This window comes from Stegostoma tigrinum, unplaced genomic scaffold (genome assembly GCF_030684315.1).
Source record: "Stegostoma tigrinum isolate sSteTig4 unplaced genomic scaffold, sSteTig4.hap1 scaffold_322, whole genome shotgun sequence".
Lineage (NCBI taxonomy): Eukaryota > Metazoa > Chordata > Chondrichthyes > Orectolobiformes > Stegostomatidae > Stegostoma > Stegostoma tigrinum.
Genome location: NW_026728250.1, coordinates 106191 through 120000, shown reverse-complemented (window position 1 = coordinate 120000; position 13810 = coordinate 106191). Strand labels below are relative to the sequence as shown.

The following is a 13810-nucleotide window of genomic DNA, read 5'->3' as shown; positions in this document are numbered from 1 at the left end:
ACTGACCCTCCGACAGTGCCCGGTTCCTCAGCACTGACTCTCTGAGAGTGCCACCTCCCTCAGCACTGACCCTCCGACAGTGCCCGCTCCCTCAGCACTGACCCTCCGACAGGGCCCTCTCCCTCAGCACTGACCCTCCGACAGTGCCCGGTTCCTCAGCACTGACTCTCTGAGAGTGCCACCTCCCTCAGTAGCGCAAAGGGGAGACAGAGGGTCGAGAGTGGCCTGAGTATAACTGAGGGAGAGAGGACAGTAGTGAGTGAACGAAGGCAGTGTGTTGAGAGAGAGAGAGAGAGAGGGAGTGTGTCAGAGGGAGAGTGAAGGATGGACACATGGGGACAATAGAAGTCAACACCGGGGAAGTGACAGAGATAGAGAGAAGGAGAAAAGTGGGAGAGAGGGGAAGAGAGCAGTTCCCATGAAAGAGGACACGAGCAGAAACAGTAAGGCAAGGAGAGAGGTAGAGAGTTGAGTGAAGGCACATCCTAGACCCCCAACGCCCACACTCAGCGACTGGCTGCGATGGTTCAGACAGCACCTCAAACGCCCCAAGACCACTGAGCGGGTGTCGGTGTCACAGCCTGCTCTCCTGTTCAGTTCAGCCTTAGGCCATTCAGCCCTGACATCAGCACTGACTGCTTTCCCCCTCCTGTTCTCTGTGCTTGCAGTTGGCACTGGACTCTCAGCCGGAGGAGATCCACGACAACACGGACAGATACTCCACCATCAGGCGCGTCTCACAGTCGGAACGCCAGACCGATTCCCAGCACAGTGCCAGGGAATCTCTGCCGCTGGCTGGGAGCTCTGGTCACGCTACACATCCTGGCACGGCCCACCCCAGCCCAAACACGCAGGATCACGGTCAAGGTATGCAAATAAACTTCTTACTGTGCTCTCCGTGGGGGGAAGAGGAGGCCATTCAGCCCCTCCTCAAGCCTGTCAGACAGGAACAGCCGGGGCCACTCAGGCCCCTCCTCCAGACTGTCAGACAGGAACAGCTGGGGGCCACTCAGCCCCTCCTCAAGCCTGTCAGACAGGAACAGCAGGAGGCCATTCAGGCCCCTCCTCCAGACTGTCAGACAGGAACAGCAGGGGGCCACTCAGCCCCTCCTCAAGCCTGTCAGACAGGAACAGCTGGGGGCCACTCAGCCCCTCCTCAAGCCTGTCAGACAGGAACAGCTGGGGGCCACTCAGCCCCTCCTCAAGCCTGTCAGACAGGAACAGCAGGGGGCCACTCAGGCCCCACACCCCCTCCAAACTTCTCCTGTCATTCCATGTGACCACGGCTTTATCAGAATTTTAAACATTGGTTCACACAATCTGGCCATTGCTGCCGGGATTAGCATTGATCACCCGTCCCTAATGTTCCATCCCAGACCCTCCCCCCTCGAGTGACCCTGCCCCCCCCACACTCTCAGACACTACATCCCAGACCCTCCCCCCTCGAGTGACCCTGCTCCCCCCACACTCTCAGACACTACATCCCAGACCCTCCCCCCTCGAGTGACCCTGCCCCCCCAACACTCTCAGGCACTACGTCCCAGACCCTCCGCCCTCGAGTGACCCTGCCCCCCCAACACTCTCAGACACTACGTCCCAGACCCTCCCCACTCGAGTGACCCTGCTCCCCCCACACTCTCAGACACTACATCCCAGACCCTACCCCCCGAGTGACCCTGCCCCTCCCACACTCTCAGACACGACGTCCCAGGCTGTAACTAATACTGGGTGAAAATTTTTCTTCTCTTGTTAATTGCATTAATTTAGTGATCTTTGCCTCCAGCAACTCCCGACCCACTCTCTATCGAGGCCCTGCATGATTTTGGAAAACCTCTACCAGTTTGCCTCTTCGCTTTATTGTCTCTCCGAAGAACAGTCCCAACCTTTCTGTTCTATCTTCATCACTGATGTTTCTCATCCCTGGAACTGTTCTTGGAATCTTCTTTACTTCTTTCCTATAATATCGTGCCCAGAATCGTACACAACACAGTGTCTTATACACCTGCACCGAGAGCCTTAGAGAGCTGAAAACAGGCCCTTCGGCCCAACCCGTCCATGCTGACCCGATATCCTAAATCAATCCAGCCCCATTTGGCCCATATCCCTCTAACCCCTTCCTATCCATGTCCCCATCCAGATGCCTTTTAAATGCTGTAACTGTACCAGCCCCCACCACTTCCTCTGGCAGCTCATTCCATACACGCACCACCCTCTGTGTGAAACAGTTACCCCTCAGGTCCCTTTTACATCCTCCCCCTCTCACCTTAAGCCTGTGCCCCTCTAGTTTTGGACTCCCCCCACCCTGGGGGGAAAGACCTTGTCTATTCACCCTCTCCATGCCCCTCATGGTTTTATAAACCTCTATAAGGTCCCCCCCTCAGCTCCCGACGCTCCAGGGAAAATAGCCCCAGACCATTCAGCCCCTCCCTGTAGCTCAAACCCTCCAACATCCCTGTAAATCTTTTCTGAACCCTTTCCAGTTTCACAACATCCTTCCTGGAGCAGGGAGACCGGGATTGAACACACTTTTCCGGAAGTGGCCCTAACCAATGTCCTGTACCACCACCCTCCCCCCACTCCGACATGACCCTCCCAACTCCCTGTACCCAACGCACTGACCAATAAGGGGAAGCATCCCAAACACCTTCCTCCCCGCCCTGTCTACCTGCAACTCCACTTTCAGGGAGCTATGCACCTGCTCCTCAAGGTCTCTCTGTTCAGTAACACTCCCCAGGGCCTTACCCTTAAGTGTATAAGTCCTGCCCTGATGTGCCTTTCCAAAATGCAGCACCTCACATTTATCTGAATTAAACTCCATCTGTCCCTCCTCGGCCCATCGGCCCAACTGATCAAGGTCTGACCTCCTTGTTCTTGCAACACTGTGCCTCTGTTAGTGAAGGCCCGTTTGTGTTACTGACAGCTTTCTCCCCTTGTTTTGTCATAGCCGCCATCACGGTAAGACTCATTTCTTTATTTATTCCATGTATTTGAATTCCATCTGCTCCGATCTTAGTATTCTCGGCAGTACCCATGCAACATGAGTCTGGGGGTGAGGGCTGTGAATTTACCTGCACTGTGACATTTCCTGACCCTCCCCCACGTCTCCGGGTCCAATTCAGGATGCGGGGGGGGCTCCCTTACCCATTCGGGGGTCGATCGTCTCGCTGGGAGCTTGAGCCTGGAATGGGGGAGGTGGGGCAAGAGAGCGAGTTGGAGTCCCTCACTCTCAGCCTGGCCAGCATTTCGCCAACAACCACCCTCCCCCCCCGACCAACCCCTCACTGACTCGAGCGGGGAAGGGAGGGACCTTCAGAACACTGGCTGATGTTGTTGTGAATGTGTGTTTGCAGGGAGAGTGGGAACTGTGCCCACTGGGCTGGCAGAGCCTGCTACCCAGGCCCACGGGCTGTCTGAGGGGACCGTGCCACTGGATGAGCTAGGAGTGCCTGTAAGTAACCCAGTAGTTCGGGGTGTATCTGGGGGGACATCTTTTTCCTCACAGTCTCCTCCTTTCCCAAATATCCTTCCCTGCATTTAGCTCCGGCCTTGCACAGAGTTAACCGTCCCCCACAAATAGCGTCAGTCAGACAGGACTTGCACTAGATCAGGGTGGGGGAGACCAGAGGTCACAGAAATCGGTTTTAAGGGTGGGAGAGGCAGACAGAGGGGTTGGAGAGATTTAGAGACGGCGTGTCTGTACATGAGCGTTGTGTCTTTGCTTGATGTCTACTTCATGGAAACAGGCCCTTCGGCCCAACCTGCACACGTCACCCAGCTTTCGCAATTCACCTAGTCCCATTTGCTGGTGATTCACGGGTCAGAGAATCCCAACGGTGTGCAAGCAGGTCATTCGGCCCATCTAGTCCACACCAACCCTCTGAAGAACATCCCACCCAGATCCATCCCCCTTATCCCTGTATCCCTGCATTTCCGATGGCCAGTCCACCCTAACCCGCACATCCCTCGGCACTATGGGACAATTTAGAACGGCCAGTCCACCCTAACCCGCACCTCCCTGGGCACTACGGGACAATTTAGCACGGCCAGTCCACCCTAACCCGCACCTCCCTGGGCACTACGGGACAATTTAGCACGGCCAATCCACCCTAACCTGCACATCCTTGGGCACTACGGGACAATTTAGCACGGCCAATCCACCCTAACCTGCACATCCCTGGGCACTACGGGACAACTTAGCATGGCCAACCCACCCTAACCTGCACATCCCTGGGCACTACGGGACAATTTAGCACGGCCAATCCACCCTAACCTGCACATCCCTGGGCACTACGGGACAACTTAGCATGGCCAATCCCACCCTAACCCGCACATCCCTGGACACTACGGGACAATTTAGCACGGCCAATCCACCCTAACCCGCACATCCCTGGACACTACGGGACAATTTAGCACGGCCAATCCACCCTAACCCGCACATCCCTGGGCACTACGGGACAATTTAGCACAGCCAATCCACCCTAACCTGCACATCCCTGGGTACTATGGGACAATTTAGCACGGCCAGTCCACCCTAACCCGCACATCCCTGGGCACTATGGGACAATTTAGCACGGCCAATCCCACCCTAACCTGCACATCCTTGGGCACTACGGGACAATTTAGCACGGCCAATCCACCCTAACCTGCACATCCCTGGGCACTACGGGACAACTTAGCATGGCCAACCCACCCTAACCTGCACATCCCTGGGCACTACGGGACAATTTAGCACAGCCAATCCACCCTAACCCGCACATCCCTGGGCACTACGGGACAATTTAGCACAGCCAATCCACCCTAACCTGCACATCCCTGGGTACTATGGGACAATTTAGCACGGCCAGTCCACCCTAACCTGCACATCCTGGGACACTACGGGACAATTTAGCACGGCCAATCCCACCCTAACCCGCACATCCCTGGGCACTACGGGACAATTTAGCACGGCCAATCCACCCTAACCCGCACATCCCTGGGCACTACGGGACAATTTAGCACAGCCAATCCACCCTAACCTGCACATCCCTGGGCACTATGGGACAATTTAGCACGGCCAACCCACCCTAACCTGCACATCCCTGGGCACTACGGGACAATTTCCCACGGCCAGTCCACCCTAACCTGCACATCCCGGGACACTACGGGACAATTTAGCACGGCCAATCCACCCTAACCCGCACATCCCTGGGCACTACGGGACAATTTAGCACGGCCAATCCACCCTAACCCGCACATCCCTGGGCACTACGGGACAATTTAGCACGGCCAACCCACCCTAACCCGCACATCCCTGGGCACTACGGGACAATTTAGCACGGCCAACCCACCCTAACCCGCACATCCCTGGGCACTATGGGACAATTTAGCACGGCCAATCCACCCTAACCTGCACATCCCTGGACACTATGGGACAATTTAGCACGGCCAACCCAACCTAACCTGCACATCCCTGGACACTATGGGACAATTTAGCACGGCCAATCCCACCCTAACCCACACATCCCTGGGCACTATGGGACAATTTAGCACGGCCAACCCACCCTAACCCGCACATCTTTTGACTGTGGGAGGAGACTGGAGCACCTGGAGGAAACCCCACATAGACACGGGGAGAATGTGCAAACTCCACACAGACAGTGACCACCCTCTGTGTGAAACAATTGCCCTCTGGACCCTTCTGTTTCTTTTCCCTCTCACCTTAAACCTGCTCATTAGCTTTTGACCCTCCACAATGGGGAAAGGCTGTTGGTTAGCTCCCTTATCCATGCCTCTCATGGTGTTATAGACCTTTATCAGGTCATCCTCAGTATCCTACGCTCCAGAGAAAAAGTCCCAACCCAACCTCTCCCTATAACTGAAAGCTTCCACTCCAAGTGGCATCCTAGTCGATATTTTCTGCACCCTTTCTCGTTTAATAATATCCTTTCCATGGTACGGCTCTGAAAGTGTCTGAGTATGAGTGAGACCCTCGGAAAGTGTGAGTGCATGCGCGAGTGAGTGTGCAAGTGAGTATGTGTGAGAGTGAGTGAGATTCTCTGACAGTGTGAGTGCATGTGCAAGTGTGTGTGTGTGTGTGTGTGTGTGTGTGTGTGTGTGTGTGTGTGTGTGAACATGTGCATTTGTGTGTGTGTGTGTGTGTGTGAGAGTGAGTGAGATCCTATGGAAATGTGAATGCGTGTGCTAGTGTGTGTGTGTGTGTGTGTGTGTGTGTGTGTGTGTGAGAACATGTGCAAGTGTGTGTGTGAGAGTGAGTGAGATCCTATGGAAATGTGAATGCATGTGCAAGTGTGTGTGTGTGTGTGAATGAGTGTGCAAGTGTGTGTGTGTGTGTGTGAGTGAGAACATGTGCAAGTGTGTGTGTGAGAGTGAGTGACATCCTATGGAAATGTGAATGCATGTACAAGTGTGTGTGTGTGTGTGTGAGTGAGTGTGTGTGAGTGAGTGAGTGAGAGCCACTGACAGTGTGTGCTGGGGTGATGACAAACAGAGCTGGCCCATTGTCCCTATCCTGCTGGGCGGATTCTGGGACCCTTGATGAAGGTGGGATGGCTGGGAGCTGTGCTGCTCCAGTGTAGTTTAATATTCTCCATTCGTTTCCAGAGAGAGATTTGTCACGGATTGCCCCCAACTCCCAAGGTCCATGTGAGTATGAATCGGAATGCCGGGAAGCAGCTTCAGTGGGATTGTCTGAGAGAGGGGAATTGGATAATGGCTCAGAATTGGGAAATGCTGAGGGGTGTGGGGCAGTGGGTGCTGGGTTTGCTCCTGCTGTGTGATGAGGTTTGATGTGTTTGGTGTTACCCATGAGCAGGATGCTCCCAGGTGATGCCCTGGTGCCTCTGAGACATGGGCCTGGGGAGGGGGGGTGCTGGAATGGAGGTTGGGAGCCAGTGGGTGTGATCCCAGGCGATCTATCAGGGTACAGACTGCCCCACCCCCTCTCTCCCCACTGGGCCGTGGTGACAAGACACTAGCCGTTCCGACCCCCATTCCTCCAGGACAAGAGAACGGGACGGGACCCATTGGTCCACCTGCCATTTTGGTCTCCAACAGTGCCCCAATTTCCTGTGGTCTGCCACTCGACGTTTTGCCCCTGGTGCGAGGTGGGTGTGGGGGTGTCAGGGGTGCTGGGGGGTGCTTGGGAGCGAGTATACTGTTCAGTTTCTGATTCCCCCTCCTTCTGCCCTCCCACCATCAAGGAACGCACCATATGGATTGACACTGATAGCCCTTTCACTGGCACAGTCCAGAAATGGGGATGGTCGCTGTTGATTGCATGATGTTCAGTCCCATCCGTGACCCCTCAGATACTGAAGCAGTCCGTGTTCACATGCAACAAGACCTGGACAATACCTAGGCTCAGGCTGACAAGTAGCAAGTGACATTTTACACCAAACAAATGCCAGGCTATGCCCATCACCGATAAGAGACAATCTCACCACTGCCCCTTGATATTCAATGGTGTTCCCATCACTGAGTCCCCCCCCCGCCCATCAACATCCTGGGGGTTACCATTGACTAGAAACTCAACTGGACTCACCACATAAACACTGCGGCTACAAGAGCAGGTCAAAGGCGGGGATTCTGCAGCGAGTAACTCCCCTCCTGACTCCCTCCCACCCCCAAAAGCCTGTCCCACCCCCTACAAGGCACAAGTCAGGAGAGGGATGGAATACCCCCCACTTGCCCCTGGATGGGGGCAGCTCCAACAACACTCAAGAAACTCGACACCATCCAGGACAGAGCAGCCCCCGCTCGATCGGCACCACATCCACAAACATCCCACTCCCCCCCCACCCACCAATGCTCAGTCGCAGCAGTGTGTACCATCTACAAGGTGCTCTGCAGAAACTCACCAAAGACCCTCAGGCAGCACCTTCCAAACCCACCACCCACTTCCATCCAGAAGGACAAGGGGCAGCAGGTTCATGGGAACAGCAGCCCCTGCACCTTCCCCTCCGAGCCCCTCACCATCCCGACTTGGGAATATATTGCCGTTCCTTCAGTGTCGCTGGGTCAGAATCCCTGGAATTCCCTCCCTAAGGGGCATTGTGGGTCACCCCACAGCACATGGACTGCAGCGGTTCAACAAGGCAGCTCCCCCCAACCTGCTCAAGGGGGCAATTAGGGGCGGGGGGAGCAATAAATACTGGGCCCAGCCAGCAGTCCAGTTAAATAATTGGGGAAAATAATCCCACATTTTTGGTGTGACCGTGATAATTAAAGACAGCAGTAGTTCAGGAGATTTTGTGGGTGCTAAATATTTTCTGTTGATCTCACAGATGGGGGCTTGTTTCTCGAAGGTGTTCAATGGCTGTCCTTTGAAGCTGAACTGCTCTGTCTCCTGGATCCACCCAAAAACTAGAGGTAATGGTGATGAGAAACACAGGGTTAAAACCCATTACAGCTCATGGCAAGCGATGCTCAGGGCGGGACCCTGCAAAATGCCCATACCAGCTCCCACAAAACATCCACCGTAGAATTGGCACACCCACGGGCAAAATTCCACCTCATGCTCCCTCCTGACGTCCGTGGGGATCCCAGCTGACGGTAGTTACCAGAGAAGTTGGATCCCACAGTGAAAGCTGCCTCGACAAATCATGTTGCTTTCGTTAACTGGGTGGCCAGTCATTGAAACACAAAGCTACAGAGGCTCATACCACAAAAGGGGAAACACTTCAAAAAACATGTTAGTGACGCAGTAGCAAAATTTTAAAAGCACAGGTGGCTGTTAATCTTTCTAACACCATCACTTAACACAGATTCAAATCCACAGTGCATTAACCCATAGATCAAATTCTCAATTTGTACCAAACCAATTCTCCGCACTCTCTGTCCTTTAAACTGTGAATTTTTCTTACACGAATACCATCAAAACTGACAGTTTAAACCTGCTGTGCTTTGCGATACCCTGCAGCTTTGTAGCTAAACAATTCTGTGTTTGATGTTCCACAGACCGAATTTCTCTAACTGCTTTGCCACTGAAACACTTTTCAAACAAAACTGATTGCTATGAGAGTCTATGCTTGGGGTCTGACTGCGATCCGATCTCCTCGAGATTGTTGGAAAAATGCAGTCTCTGAATTCCAAACACAAACCGATCTTTGATTATTCGGAACTGAACATAAGGAGCATCACATTCCATTGACACTCCATGCGTTGAAGTCACTTGATAGACACACATTACATTTCCTCGTGGTTCTGGAAAGGCTATCTCACTTAGTTTATTTATTTTAAGGAATTCATCATTAACGTGAGACACAAGCCCCATAAACTAGTCAATTACCAGTATTTTAACAGTGAGGGAGCGGTCATTGTCAGAGGGTCAGTGCTGAGGGAGCGGGCACTGTCGGAGGGTCAGTGCTGAGGGATGGGCACTGTCAGAGGGTCAGTGCTGAGGGATGGGCACTGTCAGAGGGTCAGTGCTGAGGGAGCGGGCACTGTCGGAGGGTCAGTGCTGAGGGAGCGGGCACTGTCAGAGGGTCAGTGCTGAGGGAGTGGGCACTGTCGGAGGGTCAGTGCTGAGGGAGCGGGCACTGTCGGAGGGTCATTGCTGAGGGAGCGGACACTGTCGGAGGGTCAGAGTTGAGGGAGCGGGCACTGTCGGAGGGTCAGTGCTGAGGGAGCGGGCACTGTTGGATGGTCAGTGCTGAGGGAGTGGGCACTGTCCGAGGGTCAGTGCTGAGGGAGCGCCGCACTGTCGAAGGGTCAGTGCTGAGGGAGCGGGCACTGTCGGAGGGTCAGTGCTGAGGGAGCGGGGACTGTCGGAGGGTCAGTGCTGAGGGAGTGGGCACTGTCAGAGGGTCAGTGCTGAGGGACCACCGCACTGTCAGAGGGTCAGCGCTGAGGGAGCGGGCACTGTTGGAGGGTCAGTGCTGAGGGAGTGGGCACTGTCAGAGGGTCAGTGCTGAGGGACCACCGCACTGTCAGAGGGTCAGCGCTGAGGGAGCGGGCACAGTCGGAGGGTCAGTGCCTGAAGGAGTGGGGACTGTCAGAGGGTCAGTGCTGAGGGAGCGGGCACTGTCGGAGGGTCGGTGCTGAGGGAGTGGGCACTGTCCGAGGGTCAGTGCTGAGGGAGCGGGCACTGTCAGAGGGTCAGTGCTGAGGGAGCGCCGCACTGTCGAAGGGTCAGTGCTGAGGGAGCGGGCACTGTCGGAGGGTCAGTGCTGAGGGATTGGGCACTGTCGGAGGGTCAGTGCTGAGGGAGCGGGCACTGTCGGAGGGTCAGTGCTGAGGGATTGGGCACTGTCGGAGGGTCAGTGCTGAGGGAGCGGGCACTGTCGGAGGGTCACTATGTTGGAAGGTTTAGGATATCTTGAGGTGGGGAAATGGGATTAATTTATGTTCCCTCTCTCCAGATCAGTATTTAATCCTGGGTGCAGAAGAAGGAATCTACACCCTGAATCTAAATGAACTCCATGAAGATACAATAGAAAAGGTAAATTATTTATTATTTGCTTTACTTAAAATCCCTGACTCTCACTGGGGTAAGGGCTCGCTCTCTCTCTCTCACTCACACACACACACAAACACACACACACACACTTGTACACACACATACACAATCTCACACACACACACTTATACACACATACACAATCTCACACACACACACACACACACACTTATACACACATACACAATCTCACACACACACAGACACACACTTATACACACATACACAATCTCACACACACGCTCTCTCACACACACACACACGCTCACACACACACACACTCTCTCTCTCTCTCACACACACACACAGACACACTCACACACACTCACTCACACACACAAACACACACACACATACTCACACACACACACACAGACACTCACACAGACACAGACACACACACACACACACTCTCTCACACACACAAACACACACACAGACACACACAGACACTCCCAGCTCTAGGAGGCTGTTTGACTTTTCATTGTATCACTGTGTTGACCTATTTCCTGTCATTGTCCCTGTTCCCCATGGGACCACATCCACAAGGTCCATACTGTTGTGCACTGTGACATTGTTGGGGTAGATCTTGTTCTGGGTGAGACCGGGTTTATGTAGCACAGTCTGGGATTGACAAGCCTCTGAGCTTTCAGTTTGTGTGTCTCTATTAGTCTCTGTCACTGATTTCAGCGTCAGGAGGAAGAAACAGAGACACCGAGAGACAGACGAGTGAAAAAGAGAGAGAGAGAGAATGTGAATGAGAGACGGACTGTACAGAAGAGAGGATGGAGAGAGAAGGAGAGATAGAAAGAGTGAATGAGAAATAAAGAGAGAGGGATGAGGGTTGTGGAGGAGAAGAGTTGAAACAGAGAGAGAGATACTGAGAGAGATAAACACATATATGAAGATAGAGAGAAAGAATCAGAGAAAGTCAATGAGAGAGACAGACTGTGAGGAAGAGAGGATGGAAAAAGAAGCAGAGAGAGGGAGAGAGAAAGAGTGAATGAGAAAGATAAATGAGAGGGATAAAAAGTCGAAGTGATAAAGAGTGAGACAGAGAGAAAGTGAAAGAGAGATAAAGACATAGACAGGGAAAGAGACACGCAGGCAGAGAAAGAGAGTGAAAATGAATGAAATAGATAGAAAAAAAGGAGCAGAGAGAGGGAGACAGAAGAAGAGTGAATGAGTAAGAAAGAGAGAGAGGGATAAAGGTTGTGGAGAAAAAAAGTTGAGACAGATAAAGACACACAGACACAGAGATAGAGAGAGAGAGATGCACAGAGAGAGAGAGAGAGACAGAGAGAGAGAGACACAGAGAGAGAGAGAGAGAGAGACAGATAGAGAGAGATGCACAGAGAGAGAGAGACAGAGAGAGAGACAGAGAGAGAGACACAGACACACAGAAAGAGAGAGAGAGACACACAGAGAGACACAGAGAGAGAGAGAGAGAGACACAGAGACACAGACAGAGAGACAGAGGGAGAGAGAGCGATACACAGAGAGACAAAGAGAGAGAGATAGACAGATAGAGAGAAAGAGAGAGAGATGCACAGAAAGAGAGAGAGACACAGAGAGAGAGAGTAGTGGGAATGAGGGGGATGTGGTGAATTGCTCGGTGCTAATTTCCTGATCATTCTGTTTCCAGTTGCTTCCCCACAGGTGCTCCTGGCTCTTCGTGTTGAACAATATCCTCATGTCCGTCACCGGTGAGTATTGCGTGATGGCTGCATGGCTTTTCTCTGGATGCCCCTCTCGATGGCTGCTCCTGACACTGGGAGGGGAGAGGTGTGTGATGAAACACACTCTGTCTCTCCCTCTCTCTCCATTCACCAGGCTGGTCTTCGCTCTGTGTCAGTGTCCTGTGAAGTGGCCTCGAGGCCCAGGGCATTCCACACATTCTCGGTGCTTTTGGAGCCTGGGATGCTGGGATTTCAGCTGGATTTGTGTCCAGAGATCTCCTTCAGTGCTGAGCCCTTCCTGCACTCCGTCCTGCCCCAAGAACACCTGAGTTTCCTGCGGGTCCTCACTGTTGTGTTCCTTCCTGTATCATTCAGTACTGCCAAGCCAAACCCCATTGCTCCTTTATCCCAGCTGTTCCGGGATATTCCCAACACGGGATCTCAGTCCTGGTGACAGATGTGTTACTGGCCTGGCTGTGGGCGGGGGTGTGTTGAGTGGTGGTCTGGGCGTATTGACACCTCCCGAGGGCAGTGGGCTTTTAATTGTCACTCGAGCGAGTATCCTCAGGGCAGGGGAGTGAGTGAGTGAGGGTTCCCCAAGAGAAGGGGGGATGCCATAAGGGGCAGTGGGTCAAGGGGGGTGGAGAGGAGACGCTGAGTCATGTTGTTGTGTCAGTAATGGGTGGTCTTTTTCCCTCCCTCCCTCGTTCTATCTCTCTCCCTCACTCCCTGTGTCTCTCTCCCCATGTCCCGCTCCCTCTCTCCCCGTGTCCCTCTCCCTCTCTCCCCGTGTCTCCCTCTCTTGCTCCCCTTGTCTCTCTCCCTTGCTCCCTGTGTCTCCCTCCCTCTCTCCCCGTGTCTCCGTCCCACTCTCCCCGAGTCACCCCCCCCTCTGTCCCCGTGTCTCCCTCCCTCGCTCCCCGTGTTTCCCTCCCTCTCTCCCTGTGTCCCGCTCACTCTCTCCCCATGTCCCGCTCCCTCTCTCCCCGTGTCCCTCTCCCTCTCTCCCCGTGTCTCCCTCTCTTGCTCCCCTTGTCTCTCTCCCTTGCTCCCTGTGTCTCCCTCCCTCTCTCCCCGTGTCTCCGTCCCACTCTCCCCGTGTCACCCCCCCTCTGTCCCCGTGTCTCCCTCCCTCTCTCCCCGTGTCCCGCTCACTCTCTCCCCGTGTCCCGCTCACTCTCTCCCCGTGTCTCTCTCCCCCCTCCCCGTGTCTCTCTCCCTCTCCCCGTGTCTCCGTCCCTCTCTCCCCGTGTCTCCGTCCCTCTCTCCCCGTGTCTCCGTCCCACTCTCCCCGTGTCACCCCCCCTCTGTCCCCGTGTCTCCCTCCCTCTCTCCCTGTGTCCCGCTCACTCTCTCCCCGTGTCCCGCTCACTCTCTCCCCGTGTCTCTCTCCCCCCTCCCCGTGTCTCTCTCCCTCTCCCCGTGTCTCTCTCCCTCTCCCCGTGTCTCCGTCCCTCTCTCCCCGTGTCTCCGTCCCTCTCTCCCCGTGTCTCCGTCCCTCTCTCCCTGTGTCTCCGTCCCTCTCTCCCTGTGTCTACCTCCTTCGCTCCCCGTGTCTACCTCCCTCGCTCCCCGTGTCTCCCCCCCTCACTCCCTGTGTCCCTCTCACTCTCTCCCCATGTCCCTCTCCCTTGCTCCCCGTGTCCCTCTCCCTCTCCCTCTCTGTGTCCCTCTC

General features: G+C 54.3%; 1 protein-coding gene across 2 annotated transcripts in view; it reads left to right on the top strand.

Annotated features, from left to right (window-relative positions):
• The window catches only part of LOC125449439 (mitogen-activated protein kinase kinase kinase kinase 3-like), a 68367-nt gene that overhangs the window by 37663 nt on the left and 16894 nt on the right, over positions 1 to 13810 (top strand). For both annotated transcript variants that reach the window (XM_059643900.1, XM_059643899.1), the window contains exons 17-22: positions 669 to 867; positions 3351 to 3448; positions 6601 to 6642; positions 8283 to 8367; positions 10359 to 10438; positions 12102 to 12162. In XM_059643900.1, the coding sequence (XP_059499883.1) occupies positions 669 to 867; positions 3351 to 3448; positions 6601 to 6642; positions 8283 to 8367; positions 10359 to 10438; positions 12102 to 12162 (565 nt within the window). The remainder of the gene's footprint in view (positions 1 to 668; positions 868 to 3350; positions 3449 to 6600; positions 6643 to 8282; positions 8368 to 10358; positions 10439 to 12101; positions 12163 to 13810) is intronic.